General features: G+C 43.8%; 3 protein-coding genes across 11 annotated transcripts in view; 2 read left to right on the top strand and 1 right to left on the bottom strand.

The window, feature by feature from the left end:
* LOC132958268 (7SK snRNA methylphosphate capping enzyme-like) overlaps positions 1-2,325 on the bottom strand; it is a 6,042-nt gene extending 3,717 nt beyond the window's left edge. Inside the window, exons 1-4 of one of the 2 annotated variants that reach the window (XM_061030994.1) lie at positions 1,912-2,325; positions 1,518-1,780; positions 580-877; positions 1-500 (exon numbers count right to left, since the gene is read on the bottom strand). The exon at positions 1-500 is cut by the window's left edge and continues 119 nt beyond it. In XM_061030994.1, the coding sequence (XP_060886977.1) occupies positions 1-500; positions 580-877; positions 1,518-1,780; positions 1,912-2,273 (1,423 nt within the window). In that variant the 5' untranslated portion in view covers positions 2,274-2,325. The remainder of the gene's footprint in view (positions 501-579; positions 878-1,517; positions 1,781-1,911) is intronic. The other variant, XM_061030993.1, reaches the window with a different exon arrangement.
* hmgb2b (high mobility group box 2b) overlaps positions 1-17,500 on the top strand; it is a 100,578-nt gene that overhangs the window by 18,873 nt on the left and 64,205 nt on the right. The window lies entirely within an intron of this gene.
* The window catches only part of LOC132958479 (disks large homolog 4-like), a 37,197-nt gene continuing 25,842 nt past the window's right edge, over positions 6,146-17,500 (top strand). For 2 of the 5 annotated variants that reach the window (XM_061031341.1, XM_061031337.1), the window contains exon 1: positions 11,994-12,263. In XM_061031341.1, the coding sequence (XP_060887324.1) occupies positions 12,234-12,263 (30 nt within the window). In that variant the 5' untranslated portion in view covers positions 11,994-12,233. Of the gene's footprint in view, positions 6,234-9,244; positions 9,365-11,597; positions 11,669-11,993; positions 12,264-17,500 lie in introns of those variants that run through there. The other 3 variants (XM_061031340.1, XM_061031335.1, XM_061031336.1) reach the window with 3 other exon arrangements.

Genomic DNA, 17,500 nt, shown 5'->3' with positions numbered 1-17,500 from the left:
GGAGAGAGAGGGCCTGCTGGAACTCTCCAATCACCTCCTCCAACTCCTGCTCCTCCTCAACCTTCTTCTCCTCCATCTTTCTCTTCTTCTGCTCCTCCACTCCTCCCTCCCTGCTCCTCAGAGCTGACACCCCTCTGCCCCCCCTCCTCTGCTCCACCACCAAGTCATGTGACAGGAAGTGTCTAACATTCTGCTGGGCAGCGTTGACCAATCGTTTGTCTAGCTCCACTCCGAGAATGTGGGCGGGGTTAAATCTGCGAGCTACAGCCAGTGTCACGTGACCCGCAGCACAACCCACATCCAGCACCGTTTTGTCTCTGAACCAATCGGCTTGGAGGAGGCGGAGCCGTGGGTCCTCCTCCAACCCGACTCGTCCCTCCCGCTTGTCGCCATAGAAACCGTTGTAGCCGTAGTAACAGCTGTGGTTGCCGTTCTGATAGCGGTGTTTGTCCTTCTTCTTCTGTGGTGGCTGAGAAGAGTCTGCCTCTAGTCCTCCACACCTGCAGGAGACACAACACGGTCAAGTCAGGCAGCCAATCAGATCACAGACTTCTTATACCCTCGAGGTGATCCACTTACCTTCCAACTTTAGCCCCTCCCACCAGAGGTGTCTGGAATTTGGTTGGCTTGGCGGGGGCTGCCATGGTAACAGTGTTTGCTGAACAGTCTCCTGACCTCGTTGAGGTTGTGCGCCGCCGTCTCCGTTGGCGATTGTCGCCCTGGTTACCATGTTTGTGGGCCTGGCCCGGCAGAGGGTGGGTGTGTCTTCTGGGTAGGATCGGGGGCGGGGCTTGTTCGTCTCGACAGGTGATGGCCGTGTTGAGTTCACAGGGGAGTGGAGAGGCTGGAACACTGCCCACTTTGGTCAACGCAGGAACTACAGGACGGGAGAATCATTTTATAAAAATTAAGAAAGAAAGAACCTTCCTCTTCTCTGATTGGTTTACGTTGTCATCCAGTAAACTGTCTTCATTACGTGTTAGCATCTCTTTTGGCAGCTAAGGTTAGCTCCTGTTAGCAGCTAATGTTAGCTCCTGTTAGCAGCTGATGTTAGCTCCTGTTAGCAGCTGATGTTAGCTCCTGTTAGCAGCTGATGTTAGCTACCTGTTAGCAGCTGATGTTAGCTCCTGTTAGCAGCTAATGTTAACTCCTGTTAGCAGCTGATGTTAGCGCCTGTTAGCAGCTAATGTTAGCTCTGGTTAGCAGCTAATGTTAGCTCCTGTTAGCAGCTAATGTTAGCTCTGGTTAGCAGCTAATGTTAGCAGCTGATGTTAGCTCCTGTTAGCAGCTGATGTTAGCAGCTGATGTTAGCTCCTGTTGTAAGCAGCTAATGTTAGCTCCTGTTAGCAGCTAACATTAGCTCCTGTTAGCAGCTAACATTAGCTCCTGTTAGCAGCTGATGTTAGCCGTGTAGCCTGCTGGATGTAGAGCTAACAGTCACTGCCCATTTAAATGCAGTTGTAGTTTCATGCAGCAGCCACCAGGTGTCAGTAGAGCTCCAGGTGTTCGTCTCTCACCTGTCAGTCCTGCAGCGGAGGGGAACAGTCGGGCAGGTACGACCTCCCTCTCTCCTCCGGCTCCTCCCCCTCCGTGGTGTCTGTTCCTGTGTCTCCTCCTCATCTTCAGCGGGGACAGCAGAACTCCTCCCCCCTCCTTCCCGCCCCTGCCCCCTCCCTTCAGGTTCAGGGGGTCGGTGATGTCACGGGGAACCAGGATCTCTACAGGGTCTTCTCCCCGCAGAGGCAAGGGTGAGCACTTGGGTGTCTCCTGATTGGTCGCCCTGAGGAGGAGAAGAGGAGGAGCTTAATTATCTGATTTCAAAATTCATCCTGACTTCACACTCAGCTGATAAAATATCCCGTCATATAAAACTAAAACTTTCAAGAATCAAAGAACTGTTTTACGCCTCACTTGTTGACGTCTTCGTCCAATAGCGAGTTGAGGTTCAGCGGGTCAAAGATATTTCCTCCCAACAGGAAGTTACTGGGCAGCACAGGCTCCGATTGGCTATCACTGTTGGCACGACGCCGCCGCTTGGCCAGCCCTTTGAAGCCGACGCCCATCGAGTATCGCCTCTTTGCGATCCGCTGGGTGTGGGGAGCGGAGGATGTGACGGCGTGCTGACTGTTTCCCGGCGGATGAAGTCCGTTGTTAGAACAGAGGGCGCCGGTCTTAGCCAGTTTTGGCTGCTCTGACAAGCTGCCGGTGGCGGGGAAGGCGGGGCTCACCTCGTTAGGGAGGACAGTCTCGCTGTCCAGTGACATCTTGATCATCTTCTACCTGAAGACCCAGCAGCCAATCACAGAGAGGGGAGGAGTTAGTTTGACTGACAGGACTATTGCTGCGTTCATGTAGCGTCAGACACATCGGAAAAACGAGTTTCCGAGTTGTAAATAAACATGAACGCAGCACATGTTGGATTGGAAGCTCTTTACTGTCCCTGAGACAGTTTTAACCCTGAGAGAGAGAGCGCTGTCTGAATTGCACAAATGTCTTGGCAGCATTTAGGTTTGGAAACGTTGAGCAGGAGTTTCAGTCTGGTAACTCGTTCTTCTTCTACACACCTGTCTCGTAAACTCTTAGTAAACTACTAAGAGACTGGACAAACTGATTAAGAAGGCCTGCTCTGTGATAGGCTGCAAGCTGGACTCTTTTGTAGTGGTGACAGAGAGGAGGACTCTGAACAAACTGTTATCCATTATGGATAATCCTGATCACCCTCTGCACACCCTACTGGACAAACAGCGGAGCAGCTTCTCCAACAGACTGATCCAACTCCGCTGTCACAAGGACAGATACAAGAAATCTTTCTTACCGAAGGCCATAACTCTGTACAACAGCTCACCTCTTGTGAGCAGAGAACTGTCATCATGATAATATCTGTCTCTCCATACTGTCATCTGTTCTGCACATGTTAAATTTACAAATTATCCCTGCACTCATGTTCACTTCATTTGTCTACTCTCTGTTATATTGAATAGTTTCTGCTGATATCATGTCTACACTCTGCACTTTAACTTACGTCAATACTGTCCATTTACTACTCTGTTTTTGCACATTTACATTCAATCTTTCATATTTAAATTACAACTGGGGCGCTGGTGGCGCAGTGGATAGTGTGCGCGTCCCATGTATGAAGGCTGTAGTCCTCAACGCGGGCGGCCCGGGTTCGAATCCAGAATCCTTTCCCGCATGTCAATTCCCCTCTCTCTCTCTCTCCCTGATTTCCATCTCTATCCACTGTCCTATCGCTCCATTAAAGGCACAAAAGCCCAAAAATAAATCTTAAAAAAAATAAAATAATTAACAACCATTTACGACTCTGTTTTTGCACTTTTACATTTAATCTTTCATATTTAAGACTACTAATGTTTAGTTAAATCCTGGTTGTATTATTCACATTCTTAGTTTTGATATTTTTAGTACTTATTTACTTTGTATTTAATATTATATTATGTTTAAATTTGCTAATATTGTGTTTTTTACTCATATTGTGTGTTTGGATAACCTGCTGCTGTAACACCACAATTTCCCAGTTTGGGATCAATAAAGTCATTCTATTCTATATTATTCTATTCTATATTATTCTATTCTAAAACAGATGTGCCATTTATTTTTCATGATCATTCCGAAACACAAGAAAGTTAAGAAACATAAAAGTAACTTTGCATCTTAATGAGACACTAACATTACATGTTGCTGAACACTGCTGCTTTCTCTCTGAGCAACTTTTGATTAAAAACTGACTGAAAATGATCCAAACTTTGATTCAATCTCAGTTCAGTTTGACAAACTTTCATAATAATAATCTCTACTCACCAAGAACACACTCCTCCTCTCTGTCAGTGTGTTGTTTCTAATATTATCCACACACACACATAAATAGACCTCTGTATGTGTGTGTGTTATTTCCCTTCTTGCAGACACCCTCACTAGCCCCGCCTCCGACTCTGTATCCACCAATCACGGAAGGAGCTCATGAATAATTCAGGACACTAACTGGTAAACACTTAGCTTCTAAAGCTAGCCACATCCGGCTAACGTGCAGACAGTGGCTAACATGTGGCTAACACACGCCCCCTAAAGAAAAACAAACCCGCAAAACATCCCCGAAAACGCGCAATGTGCGTGAAAACAAGCCCGCTGAAGAGTCGGGACTACACTGTTAGCATTTAGCCGTCACTAGCTGATAGCTGTTGGAGTCTTCACGTCGTGTCCCACTGCCCAGCCCGCGCTTTTATACTCTACCAGAGGGGCCACGTGAGCGACTAGACAACGCTCCAATCAGGCGCCGCTCTGAGCTCAAGCCTCTCTAGTTCTAGGACCAATCATATACGCGCTCTGCCCGAGCACTGGTTTTGATTGGTCAGAAGTGGGAGAGGCGGGCGAATACCCGAGGAGAGAGGTGCCCTAATCGGCGCCTGACTGAAAAAACAAACACGTCTGAAAATTAACGACTATTTGGTCAAATTTAACGATTAATCGAGGTTAATGTAACAGCTGTCCGCGCTAAATCACACTGTTAGTCAGGTTAATAACGTTTACAACCGAAACGAGTTATGTTTGATCAGTTAAAGCCACACAGACAGGCTAAAATCAACCGTTTACCAGAAAGTCTTTTGTTAATTCGCCCTGTGTGAGGTTTGCAAGGAACACCTACTTCTCCCTCGCTGCTAATGTTCTCCAGCAACAAGCGCTACACACCACGTACTTAATTTTTTTCTCGTGTTAAATTCATGGATTAGCAAACATCCGAGATTGTCTGCAAACATAAACATGTTTAGAATTTAAAGCGAAAAGGGAGCCTGAGAGTCAAGACTGAGGGAATTTAACACCAAGCTAAATAATCCATACCAGTAAGTAGGTTATCTGTTCTGTTTGTTTTCCTTTGACTGAAGAGTTAATGCTGTGACGATACTGAATGTTAGCAGAGTTAGCTAGTTTGCTCATTAATCCAACAAACAAACCAAACGTCATTATCAGAGTTAAAATCACCTACACGAGTTGTTAAATGGTTAATACTTCTTCACATTTGAGACTCAGATGTTGTTTTGTACCACCTTCAAGTCTCAACCAAGCAGGAACATGTTGATGTTGAAAGATGAAGCCAACTCGGAAGTGCAACAAACTGCAGTTCCTGGAGTGTCCACTAGAGGCTGGCTGCAGAAGCACAGGAAGTCACATACACACCCATTCTAAAAAGCCTGTTTTTACAGCAGAGATTAACATGTTTACAGCCTGGTTCAAAAAACCAAATAGGTGTGATTAGCAATTGTCATCATGGGTACACACTGTACAGGGGCTGAATTATTTTATACTGCATCCAGTTTTATGAACGATACGAGTTATGTATATAGGCACAAGGCTAACCTGATTGACAGATGGGCGCGGTTCACTATTGTTAGATTTTTCCAGGTGTCTTATATCAAAGTTTTAAATTTGGGTATCCTGACAACCCTACACCAACTCGAAGCTGTACCATGCAGCTAGTTAGCTTAGCTTACATGACAAGATTTTACAATCATAAAGTTACCTTTATATGAACAAAGACGAAGCGCAAACAAAGTGGTCATGATATGTCAAACGTAAAATACACCCCACAGAATTATTTATTTATTTATTTTTTAAGATTTATTTTTGGCGTTTTGTGCCTTTAATTGAGAGACAGGACAGTGGACAGAGTCGGAAATCAGGGAGAGAGAGAGGAATGACATGCGGGAAAGGAGCCACAGGCCGGACTCGAGCCCGGGCCACCCGCGTTGAGGACTACAGCCTCGCACTAACCACTACGCCACCAGCGCCCCTTAATTTATTTATTTAAAGGGATAGAGCACCTCAGGTTGTAAACAGAGTTAGCAACAGTGCTAATTTACAGCCACAGTACCTCTAATGTAAACAGATGCTACAGTTATAATTAACACAAAGATATTAATATATAATATAAAACAAGTTCATGTAAAGTTAATTTTCATAATCAGATGTCTGCTGTGATGACCTAAACCTAAACACTAACAGTGTGTGTTTACAGCTGTCAATCAAACTGTGACTGTCAGCATGGCCCAATCTGAACACAGGAGAGGGCGGGGCTTCAGCGTGCGTCTCTCTGTGTGCCAGAGGGCTGATGAGAGTGAAGGATTAGGACTTCATTACCCAGCATGCCCCGTGTGTGTTTGTAAAATCCCTAAAGAGGATTTATGTGGATCAGAGAGACGACATGCCGCTGAAGAGAGAAGGTGAGACGTTTTATCATCGTTACCTGTTTCACACACTCTTAACCTGCGTGTGTGTGTGTGTGTGTTAATGACTAAGTGTGTGTAGAAGTTTGTGTTTGTTGTATTGTGTTTGTGTGCTTTCACTGAGTCCTCCCCTTTCCTTTTTACTCTCCTCTAATCTTTATCATCATCATGTTTATAATATTTACTCTGAGTGATGTCACCGCTGCCTCTTAAACAGGAAGCAGCTATGTGTGTGTGTTTGTGTGTGTGTGTTTGTGTGTGTGTGTTTGTTTGTTTGTAGTTCTAAGACTTTGTTTATGAGGCGTAAGGCTCACGCATCATGTCACCTGTACTCTTAACACACACATTACTACTACTACTATAAATAGGAAGGTTGTCATATGTTTGGATACCACATGTTTTAAAACGATATAATTTGTTTTAATCATTAAAAGTATCAAAAGTACTGAAGCTTTAAAAAACAAAATTTATGAGACAGGTGTGTAGGACTGCAATCAATCCATGAAACATTACAGAATCTTCACTATGAAACTACCGTATCAGATATCCCTACGAAGTCAGACAAGGAAACGCAAAGAGCGTCCGGTCAATTTCAAAATAAAATACAACATACAGACTCACGTTCGTATATTTCATCACTTTATCAACATGACTTCAAAACAGGAACTGAATGAACAACAAATCATGTTGTTCTCTTTATTCCCGCGTGATCTTGTAGTTCTCCTGTGATCTTGTAGTTCTCTTGTGATCTTGTAGTTCTCTGTGATCTTGTAGTTCTCTTGTGATCTTGTAGTTCTCCTGTGAGCTTGTAGTTCTCCTGTGCTCTTGTAGTTCTCTTGTGATCTTGTAGTTCTCCTGGGATCTTGTAGTTCTCCTGGGATCTTGTAGTTCTCCTGTGATCTTGTAGTTCTCCTGGGATCTTGTAGTTCTCCTGTGAGCTTGTAGTTCTCCTGTGATCTTGTAGTTCTCTTGTGATCTTGTAGTTCTCTTGTGATCTTGTAGTTCTCCTGGGATCTTGTAGTTCTCCTGTGAGCTTGTAGTTCTCTTGTGATCTTGTAGTTCTCCTGTGATCTTGTAGTTCTCTGTGATCTTGTAGTTTTCCTGTGATCTTGTAGTTCTTCTGTGATCTTGTAGTTCTTCTGTGATCTTGTAGTTCTCTGTGATCTTGTAGTTCTCCACTGATCTTGTAGTTCTCTTGTGATCTTGTAGTTCTCCTGTGATCTTGTAGTTCTCTTGTGATCTTGTAGTTTTCCTGTGAGCTTGTAGTTCTCTTGTGATCTTGTAGTTCTCCTGTGATCTTGTAGTTCTCTTGTGATCTTGTAGTTCTCCTGTGATCTTGTACTTCTCCTGTGATCTTGTAGTTTTCCTGTGATCTTGTAGTTCTCTTGTGATCTTGTACTTCTCCTGTGATCTTGTACTTCTCCTGTGATCTTGTACTTCTCCTGTGATCTTGTAGTTTTCCTGTGATCTTGTAGTTCTTCTGTGATCTTGTAGTTCTTCTGTGATCTTGTAGTTCTCCTGTGATCTTGTAGTTCTCCTGTGATCTTGTACTTCTCCTGTGATCTTGTAGTTCTTCTGTGATCTTGTAGTTCTTCTGTGATCTTGTAGTTCTCCTGTGATCTTGTAGTTCTCCTGTGATCTTGTACTTCTCCTGTGATCTTGTAGTTTTCCTGTGATCTTGTAGTTCTTCTGTGATCTTGTAGTTCTCTTGTGATCTTGTAGTTCTCCTGTGATCTTGTAGTTCTCATGTGATCTTGTAGTTCTTCTGTTATCTTGTAGTTTTCCTGTGATCTTGTAGTTCTCCTGTGATCTTGTAGTTCTCTTGTGATCTTGTAGTTCTCCTGTGATCTTGTAGTTCTCCTGTGATCTTGTAGTTCTCCTGTGATCTTGTAGTTCTCCTGTGATCTTGTACTTCTCCTGTGATCTTGTAGTTCTTCTGTGATCTTGTAGTTCTTCTGTGATCTTGTAGTTCTCCTGTGATCTTGTAGTTCTCCTGTGATCTTGTACTTCTCCTGTGATCTTGTAGTTTTCCTGTGATCTTGTAGTTCTTCTGTGATCTTGTAGTTCTCTTGTGATCTTGTAGTTCTCCTGTGATCTTGTAGTTCTCATGTGATCTTGTAGTTCTTCTGTTATCTTGTAGTTTTCCTGTGATCTTGTAGTTCTCCTGTGATCTTGTAGTTCTCTTGTGATCTTGTAGTTCTCCTGTGATCTTGTAGTTCTCCTGTGATCTTCTAGTTTTCCTGTGATCTTGTAGTTCTCCTATGATCTTGTAGTTCTTCTGTGATCTTGTAGTTCTCCTGTGATCTTGTAGTTCTCTTGTGATCTTGTAGTTCTCCTGTGATCTTGTAGTTCTCTGTGATCTTGTAGTTCTCTTGTGATCTTGTAGTTCTCCTGTGATCTTGTAGTTCTCCTGTGATCTTGTAGTTCTCTTGTGATCTTGTAGTTCTCTTGTGATCTTGTAGTTCTCTTGTGATCTTGTAGTTCTCCTGTGATCTTGTAGTTCTCCTGTGATCTTGTAGTTCTCTTGTGATCTTGTAGTTCTCTTGTGATCTTGTGGGTCTCCTGTTATGTGTGTACAGCTGATCATGGCTGCTCTCCGCTGCACTCAGGCTCCAGAAATGGACCGTGGCGCACAGAGTTTGTGGGGATTGGGGGTAAAAGTCATGTCAATGTTTTATTTTGGTCGGGAACAGATGACAATAAAAACAGAATAAAGCTCAGTCTAAATTAAAGCAGCAGGGCTCTGTCATGTTCATTCAAACACAGTGTGTGTCTAAATGAACACACAGAAAAACTCTCTGTAGTAAACCATAAACACCGACCATGAACAAAACACTCGTAGTGAGACAGAATTTAACATAAGCAGACTGAACAAAAGGTGTCATGTTAGCATCAGAGCTAACTGCGCTGCTACATGCGTGTTTGCTCTGCAGCACAGTTAGGGGAGCATTTAACCCTTCGTATAAGATGGTATCAAAGATTCTGAGCGTGCTCTGTGTGTGTCGTAGATACTGAACGTGCTCTGCAGGTGATGGAGGCCTGTCAGGCCGGAGCTGAAGAAGGGGTCAAAGGTCGCGCCGAGAAACTGCTCAACATCTTCCAGAGTGACCTGTTCCAGGCCCTGCTGGGTAACACACACACACACACACACACACACACACACACACACACTAACAACAATGATACATAAATGAACTGAAACCAGAACTGAAATTGTAAAGATAATATACATACATGAATATAATATTATATCTCATTGTATAAATATTATGTAATTAAAGAGAGAAAGATTAAATTAATAACTGCTTTGACCATTAGCATTAGGTGACTAACCGTCAAACGTTTGTTCGCTACAGAGCCAAAAAACACCTGGGAAACAACTCCAGAGGCTTTTAGTCGAGGGATGCTAACATCTGGGTTGGCCTACAAAAATACATTATCCCTGCACCAGTCTAGTAACTTCAGTGGTAGCGGAAGAATGTAGCATTAGCAGACCTACAGAAGCTAATAATGGCTAGCATAGTTTGTTTTTACCCTGTCTGACCAGCAACATAACAATGCTAACACTAGCATGCTAATATCTCAGTTGCTAAAGAGTGAACGTGGAGTGCAGTAAAGAGTTCTGAGCTGAAACTTTGCTAGATTTTTAATTATATCACTAAAACAACTTAGCGCACTATAATGACCTTAATGTTAGGCTGATGAGATCAGTTAGCTTAGCATAATGACATATTTTGTTTTTATTATAAACTTAATTAACAGTACAGTGTGAAACACTCGGTACGTGTAAATCAAACAAAGATGAACCTGTTCAAATCTGTCATGTTGGGATGCTATGCTAGCCTCTGATGCTACAGTGACTTCCTGTTTACAAAGCTGATTGCTCCTGATTGGACAGATACTTCTTGTGAACAGATTCACCAGACCGCTCTCAAAACCAAAGTTTCTTCTCTGCATCGTTTAATCACATCTCTGTGACATCACAGCTCAGTGATTGGACAGGACCTCTCCCTGCATGTCGGGATTAGTCCTGTGTGTGTGTGTGTGTGTGTGTGTGTGTGTGTGTGTGTGTGTGTGTGTGTGTGTGTGTGTGTGTGTGTGTGTGTGTGTGTGTGTGTGTGTGTGTGTGTGTGTGTGCGAGCGTCTCATTAACACTTTAGCTGATCCGTTTGTGGGCTCGCTGCGCTCTGATTGGCTAAACACAGCAGCAGGTTCACAGGTGTGCGTTTGATTTCGAATGGAAGGGGAGAGCAGAAGCTTTGATGAGGACACGTCTCCAAACAAAACACAACAAATGATTACAGTTAAGACCTGACTCTGAGCTGTGGGGTCAAAGGTCATTAAAGCTCCGACGGTTCAATCAGTAGAGAGATAATCAGCTGATGTAAGGGTTAGATTATTACTGAGAACTTTAAACCCTTTATGTATACGTATATAAACTATACATTATCAAACATATATTGATATAAATACATGTTTATAATTTATAGATTATTACCCATAATTTATACTTATATAGAAGTTTGAAGTTTTTATTTTATGCAAACATGGGTTCACATGACACAATGAATTTAAACGCTCCAGGATCAGAGCGCATAGTAGATCTGTTCATTGTCATGGAGCAGAAGAAGAAAATGAAAACTAAATAAACACTAATTAAAGGTCACATGTTATCCTGGTCAGACACAGCTCATTTACATATTTAAAGGTACAGACACAGAGAAACAGCCTGTTCTGAGCAGGGCGGAAATAGAGGGGTTTATAGACATGATCAAATACTGGATCACAGTGGATTTAGAACAAGAAACTTCACACACATGTTGAAGAGGAGCTCTGAGACTTATTTACACTGAAGAGGAGGAGGAGGATATGTCACCTTTAATGGTAAACATTGGATGTCACTATAAGACCAGACTCAATTGACAGAATTGAATCAATTTGTTTGTGTAAACATATTTTGATGGATCCAAATTAACGATTTAAAACGTCAAACTCACACAATGACACAAACAAACTAACAGATTGATGCAGCAGCAGAACAGGAACTCCTGTGTGAGGTAAAGTTCCTGTGTTTGTGAATGTTTGGGATGCTGTGTTTGTGGAGAGTGTAATAAAAAGGTCTGTTTAGGGATGTTACAGTAACAATCTGAGCCTGTCACGGACAAAAACACACTTTGGTCCATGAACCATTATGTTGCAGACATTAAAGCCTGTTTACCTGCTGCAGGATCAACTTTCTGTCTCTGGATCCAAAGCTTGTGAGTGCAAATTCTAACTGTGTGTGTGTGTGTGTGTGTGTGTGTGTGTGTGTGTGTGTGTGTGTGTGTGTGTGTGTGTGTGTGTGTGTGTGTGTGTGTGTAGACATACAGGAGTTCTATGAGCTGACAGTGTGTGAGAACCAGACGACGAGCCGACCACACACACCTGGACAGGTATGAACACACACACACACACACACACACACACACACACACACACACACACACACACACTCTCTCTCTCTCTCTCTCTCTTTATCTCTTTCATTCACATGGCAACACCCATCCCTGTTACTTAGCAACAGCTGCAGCAGCATTACCGGGGCAACAGCTGCATAACACCATGGCAACAGGAGCCCAACCCCCACCTCCCCTCTCTCTCTCTCTCTCTCCCTCTCTCTATCTCTCTCCCTCTTCCGTCTTCTTTTCGAGTGACTCAAGGAGGTGTACACCCCCGCCCCCCCCCCCCCCCCCCCCCCTCAAAAAAAAACACACACCACTCTTCATCTGTCTTGCTCACCCCCTCTCTCTCTCTCTCTCGCTCGCTCAGTGCTGACAGACGCAGGAAGAGCAGAAAAGAGCGAGCGGGCGAGCGAGGACAGACAGACAGACAAGGAGAGAGAGAGAGAGAGAGGGGGGGAGGGCGACAAAGAGAGAGAGAGAGAGATCGAGCATGAGTGTGTGAGTGTGTGTGAAAATGTGTGTGTGTGAGTGTGTGTGAGTGTGTGTGTGTGTGGATATGGACTGCCTCTGCATTGTCACCACCAAGGTAAGAGCAGACCGCCCGCATGCACCGCTACAACAAACACACACACACACACACACACACACACACACACGGTCCAGACGATACACACACATGTCCTCATAAAACATGTGTGTGTGAGTGTGTCCTCATAAACCATCAAAGCCAGTTTTCATGTTTATCTGTGTTTTGCTGCTTCAGTCATGTTTTCATTCATCTCTCTCTCTCTCTCTTCATGTGTGTGTGTGTGTGTGTGTGTGTGTGTGTGTGTGTGTGTGGCTGTGTGGTTAGCGGGGCCACATTTGCATGTATGTTAGCTGAAGCTAGCTTCTGTGGGTAGCTGTTAGCAGGACTGAGATGTTCAGTTCACACATGTTGAAACCTGTAACATGACAGAGGAGCTTCGATGGAACAGTCAGTAATTGTTGTGTATTTATTGGTTTGAATGACGGTGCAACAGGTGTGTCATGTTGTGTTAAAGTGCTCTGTCACTGTGATCACCAGGTGTCCTCTCAGGTGAAGAGCTCCCCAAATGTTAGAGTATAAAGGAGATAATGACGCTGAACCATCAGCTGGAAATATCTCAGCTGCCTGTTGGCTGACGTATTACAATGCATCACCTTGAAGCTAGTTAGCTTGATGCTAACTTAAGAGGCAAGGTTGGCAACATGCTAACAGTGCTAACAAAAGTTTTAGCCCTGGTTTAGTCTAATATGTACTAGTTCTTTGTCGGTCCACTTGTTAATATTAATATCAATACATTTTTTTTGCCCGAGTTGGTTTCAGTATTTCTGGATTTATATCTTTGGTTTGATCCGGATCCAATAAGAATCGTTATTTTACAGCAATTTGAAATAATTTATACTTGTTAATTAGCACCTGTTGGTCTTTTGTTGTCTTTGATTGGGTTCAATATTAGTGTGTGATTTAGTTTCTTTTCAGTTTTTATGTCTGATCTGGTTCCATATTAACTGAATATTTAGCTCTTGTTTTAGTGAAATATGTCCTTCTTACCAGTCTTTGATTTGGACCAGATTTGGATTTGGTGTTTTAGCTCTGGTTTAATTAATTATCCCATTTAAAAGAGCTGGTTTGGTCCAGTGTTTCCCCCTGCTTAAGCCCTGGTTTGGTCCACACTATACCTGTGATTTAGCCCTGGTTTGGTCCACACTTTCCCTGTGATTTAGCCCTGGTTTGGTCCACACTTTCCCTGTGATTTAGCCCTGGTTTGGTCCACACTATACCTGTGATTTAGCCCTGGTTTGGTCCACACTATACCTGTGATTTAGCCCTGGTTTGGTCCACACTATACCTGTGATTTAGCCCTGGTTTGGTCCACACTATACTTGTGCTATAGCCCTGGTTTGGTCCACACTATACTTGTGCTATAGCCCTGGTTTGGTCCACACTATACCTGTGATATAGCCCTGGTTTGGTCCACACTATACCTGTGATATTGCCCTGGTTTGGCGCAGTGTTTCCTGTGATATTGCCCTGGTTTGGCGCAGTGTTTCCTGTGATATAGCCCTGGTTTGGTGCAGTGTTTCCTGTGATATAGCCCTGGTTTGGTCCACACTATACCTGTGCTATAGCCCTGGTTTGGTCCACACTATACCTGTGATATTGCCCTGGTTTGGCGCAGTGTTTCCTGTGATATAGCCCTGGTTTGGTGCAGTGTTTCCTGTGATATAGCCCTGGTTTGGTCCACACTATACCTGTGCTATAGCCCTGGTTTGGTCCACACTATACCTGTGATATTGCCCTGGTTTGGCGCAGTGTTTCCTGTGATATAGCCCTGGTTTGGTGCAGTGTTTCCTGTGATATAGCCGTGGTTTGGTGCAGTGTTTCCTGTGCTATAGCCCTGGTTTGGTGCAGTGTTTCCTGTGATATAGCCCTGGTTTGGTGCAGTGTTTCCTGTGATATAGCCCTGGTTTGGTGCAGTGTTTCCTGTGATATAGCCCTGGTTTGGTGCAGTGTTTCCTGTGATATAGCCCTGGTTTGGTGCAGTGTTTCCTGTGATATAGCCCTGGTTTGGTGCAGTGTTTCCTGTGATATAGCCCTGGTTTGGTGCAGTGTTTCCTGTGATATAGCCATGGTTTGGCCCAGTATTTCCTGTGCTTTAGCCCTTGTTTGGTCCTAATGTTGCCTGTGCACAAGCCTGGTTTGGTCCAAAATTTCCCTGTGCTTTTCGTTCTTTATTTCTTCAGTTTCTTCGTCTAATATTCGTCCATTTTCTACAGAAAGGGAGATGGATATGTTGGATCAGAAATAGCTTCTACTATCTTTAGCTACATCAGTACAGCTAATGGACACACACACACACACACTTTCTCTCTCTCTCTCTATCTCTCTCTCTCTCTCTCTCTCTCTCTCTCTCTCTCTCTCTCTCCCTTTCTCTCTCAGAAGTCTTGTTGTGTTTGCAGACCTAAACTGTAACTCCACTTTCTCCTGATTGGACAACATTCTGTTTCAGTCGACCAATAAGACACCAGTCCAGTTACATCATGAACATATCAGACCACTTTAGTCCAGTGTAGACCACTGGGCAACTATTCAGGCCATTTTAGACCAGGGATTTGTTGAACTAGTCAACTATCAAAGTCTTTTGGCTCAGACCAGTTTATGTTGCTGGTTTTGACGGTTTAAGAACTTTAATCTATTTGTTGTTGATATATTGCATTTTTAGACCTAAGACACAGATGTAGACCCTTTTCAATTACAGTTACAGGTGTTTTTGTTTGGTGTTACAGGTGTTTTTGTTTGGTGTTACAGGTGTTTTTGTTTGGTGTTACAGGTGTTATTGGTCTGGTGTTACAGGTGTTATTGGTCTGGTGTTACAGGTGTTATTGGTCTGGTGTTACAGGTGTTTTTGGTCTGGTGTTACAGGTGTTATTGGGTTGAGGTTACAGGTGTTTTTGGTCTGGTGTTACAGGTGTTATTGGGTTGAGGTTACAGGTGTTATTGGTCTGGTGTTACAGGTGTTATTGGGTTGAGGTTACAGGTGTTATTGGTCTGGTGTTACAGGTGTTATTGGGTTGAGGTTACAGGTGTAATTGGTCTGGTGTTACAGGTGTTATTGGGTTGGTGTTACAGGTGTTATTGGGTTGAGTTTACAGGTGTTATTGGGTTGAGGTTACAGGTGTTATTGGGTTGAGTTTACAGGTGTTATTGGTCTGGTGTTACAGGTGTTATTGGGTTGAGTTTACAGGTGTTATTGGTCTGGTGTTACAGGTGTTATTGGGTTGGTGTTACAGGTGTTATTGGGTTGAGTTTACAGGTGTTATTGGGTTGAGGTTACAGGTGTTATTGGGTTGGTGTTACAGGTGTTATTGGTCTGGTGTTACAGGTGTTATTGGGTTGAGTTTACAGGTGTTATTGGGTTGAGTTTACAGGTGTTATTGGGTTGAGTTTACAGGTGTTATTGGGTTGAGGTTACAGGTGTTATTGGTCTGGTGTTACAGGTGTTATTGGGTTGAGGTTACAGGTGTTATTGGTCTGGTGTTACAGGTGTTATTGGGTTGAGTTTACAGGTGTTATTGGGTTGAGGTTACAGGTGTTATTGGGTTGGTGTTACAGGTATTAAACATAATTCTGAGATAAGCTACAGTAAAGTAAGAAAAGATCAAAAGGTCGGGGGTTCGATTCCAGCTCCTTCAGTCACATGTCGAGGTGTCCTTGGGCCAGACACTGAGCCATGCTGCCCAGCCTGCAGTGTGTGAATCTGAACGGTCATAACTCTGAACTGTAAAAGTCCATTAACCAAAGTGTTCGATGTTGTGAATGATGAAAAGGCTACTGTTGTTTGTGTGCAGCGCCGTGAGCCACATGTCAGTCACAAACACGCGTGTAAACACAGACTGTCATTATCAGCCAGGCATGTTTCCAACAACACGTCAAGACACACACACACACACACACACACACACACACACACACACACACAGATGTATTTATAGAATCGGTGAGCAGATTAACTCCTCGTGTCTGAAGCTGATGTAAAATAAGATCTCTGAGCTCACAGGTGTGATGTCCCCTCTACACTGGTTTGTGTGGTTGATTTGAACTGGTTTGAAAAGTCTCTATTGGAGGAGGTATGTGATGCCACAGTGGGCGGAGTCACACAGACCAACGTCAGCTTGAAGAAGTGGTCTCGGGCACGATTCATATGTACCCGAGCGCGGTCCCCCGGAAGATGTGAACACAACCGTGCTCCGACTGGGAAGTGGGCCGCTGTATGAAGCTGAAGTTGCAGTCTGCGAGTATTCTAAACGCCTCCAGTCGTTTCAAAAAACGCCATATCAGCACGGGGCCCATTCCGACCTCTGAGCTGCACATTAGCACTATGGACTCCATCGTCCGAACAACATACAACATAACAGATGAGTGGCTGTTGGGCGGCTGTGGCTCAGTGGTTGAGTCGGTCGTCTCTCAACATGAAGGTCGGGGGTTCGATCCCCGGGCTCCTTCAGCTACATGTCCGATGTCTCCTTGAGCAAGACACTTAACCCCAAGTTGCTCCCACTGCTTTGTCAGCGGTGTATGAATGGATGAGTTAATACTAATGGACTCTTTACACAGCGGCCTCTACCATCAGTGTGTGAATGTGTGTGAATGGAGGAGTTAATACTGATGGACTCTTTACACAGCGGCCTCTACCATCAGTGTGTGAATGTGTGTGAATGGATGAGTTAATACTGATGGACTCTTTACTCAGCAGCCTCTACCATCAGTGTGTGAATGGATGAGTTAATACTGATGGACTCTTTACACAGCGGCCTCTACCATCAGTGTGTGAATGTGTATGAATGGATGAGTTAATACTGATGGACTCTTTACACAGCAGCCTCTACCATCAGTGTGTGAATGTGTATGAGTGGATGAGTTAATACTGATGGACTCTTTACTCAGCAGCCTCTACCATCAGTGTGTGAATGTGTATAAATGGATGAGTTAATACTGATGGACTCTTTACTCAGCAGCCTCTACCATCAGTGTGTGAATGTGTATAAATGGATGAGTTAATACTGATGGACTCTTTACTCAGCGGCCTCTACCATCAGTGTGTGAATGTGTATAAATGGATGAGTTAATACTGATGGACTCTTTACTCAGCGGCCTCTACCATCAGTGTGTGAATGTGTATAAATGGATGAGTTAATACTGATGGACTCTTTACACAGCGGCCTCTACCATCAGTGTGTGAATATGTGTGAATGGATGAGTTAATACTGACGGACTCAGCGGCCTCTACCATCAGTGTG

Source organism: Labrus mixtus, chromosome 23, assembly GCF_963584025.1.
Source record: "Labrus mixtus chromosome 23, fLabMix1.1, whole genome shotgun sequence".
NCBI lineage: Eukaryota > Metazoa > Chordata > Actinopteri > Labriformes > Labridae > Labrus > Labrus mixtus.
Note: the sequence above shows the minus strand (reverse complement) of the source record. Positions and strands in the feature narration are given on the sequence as shown.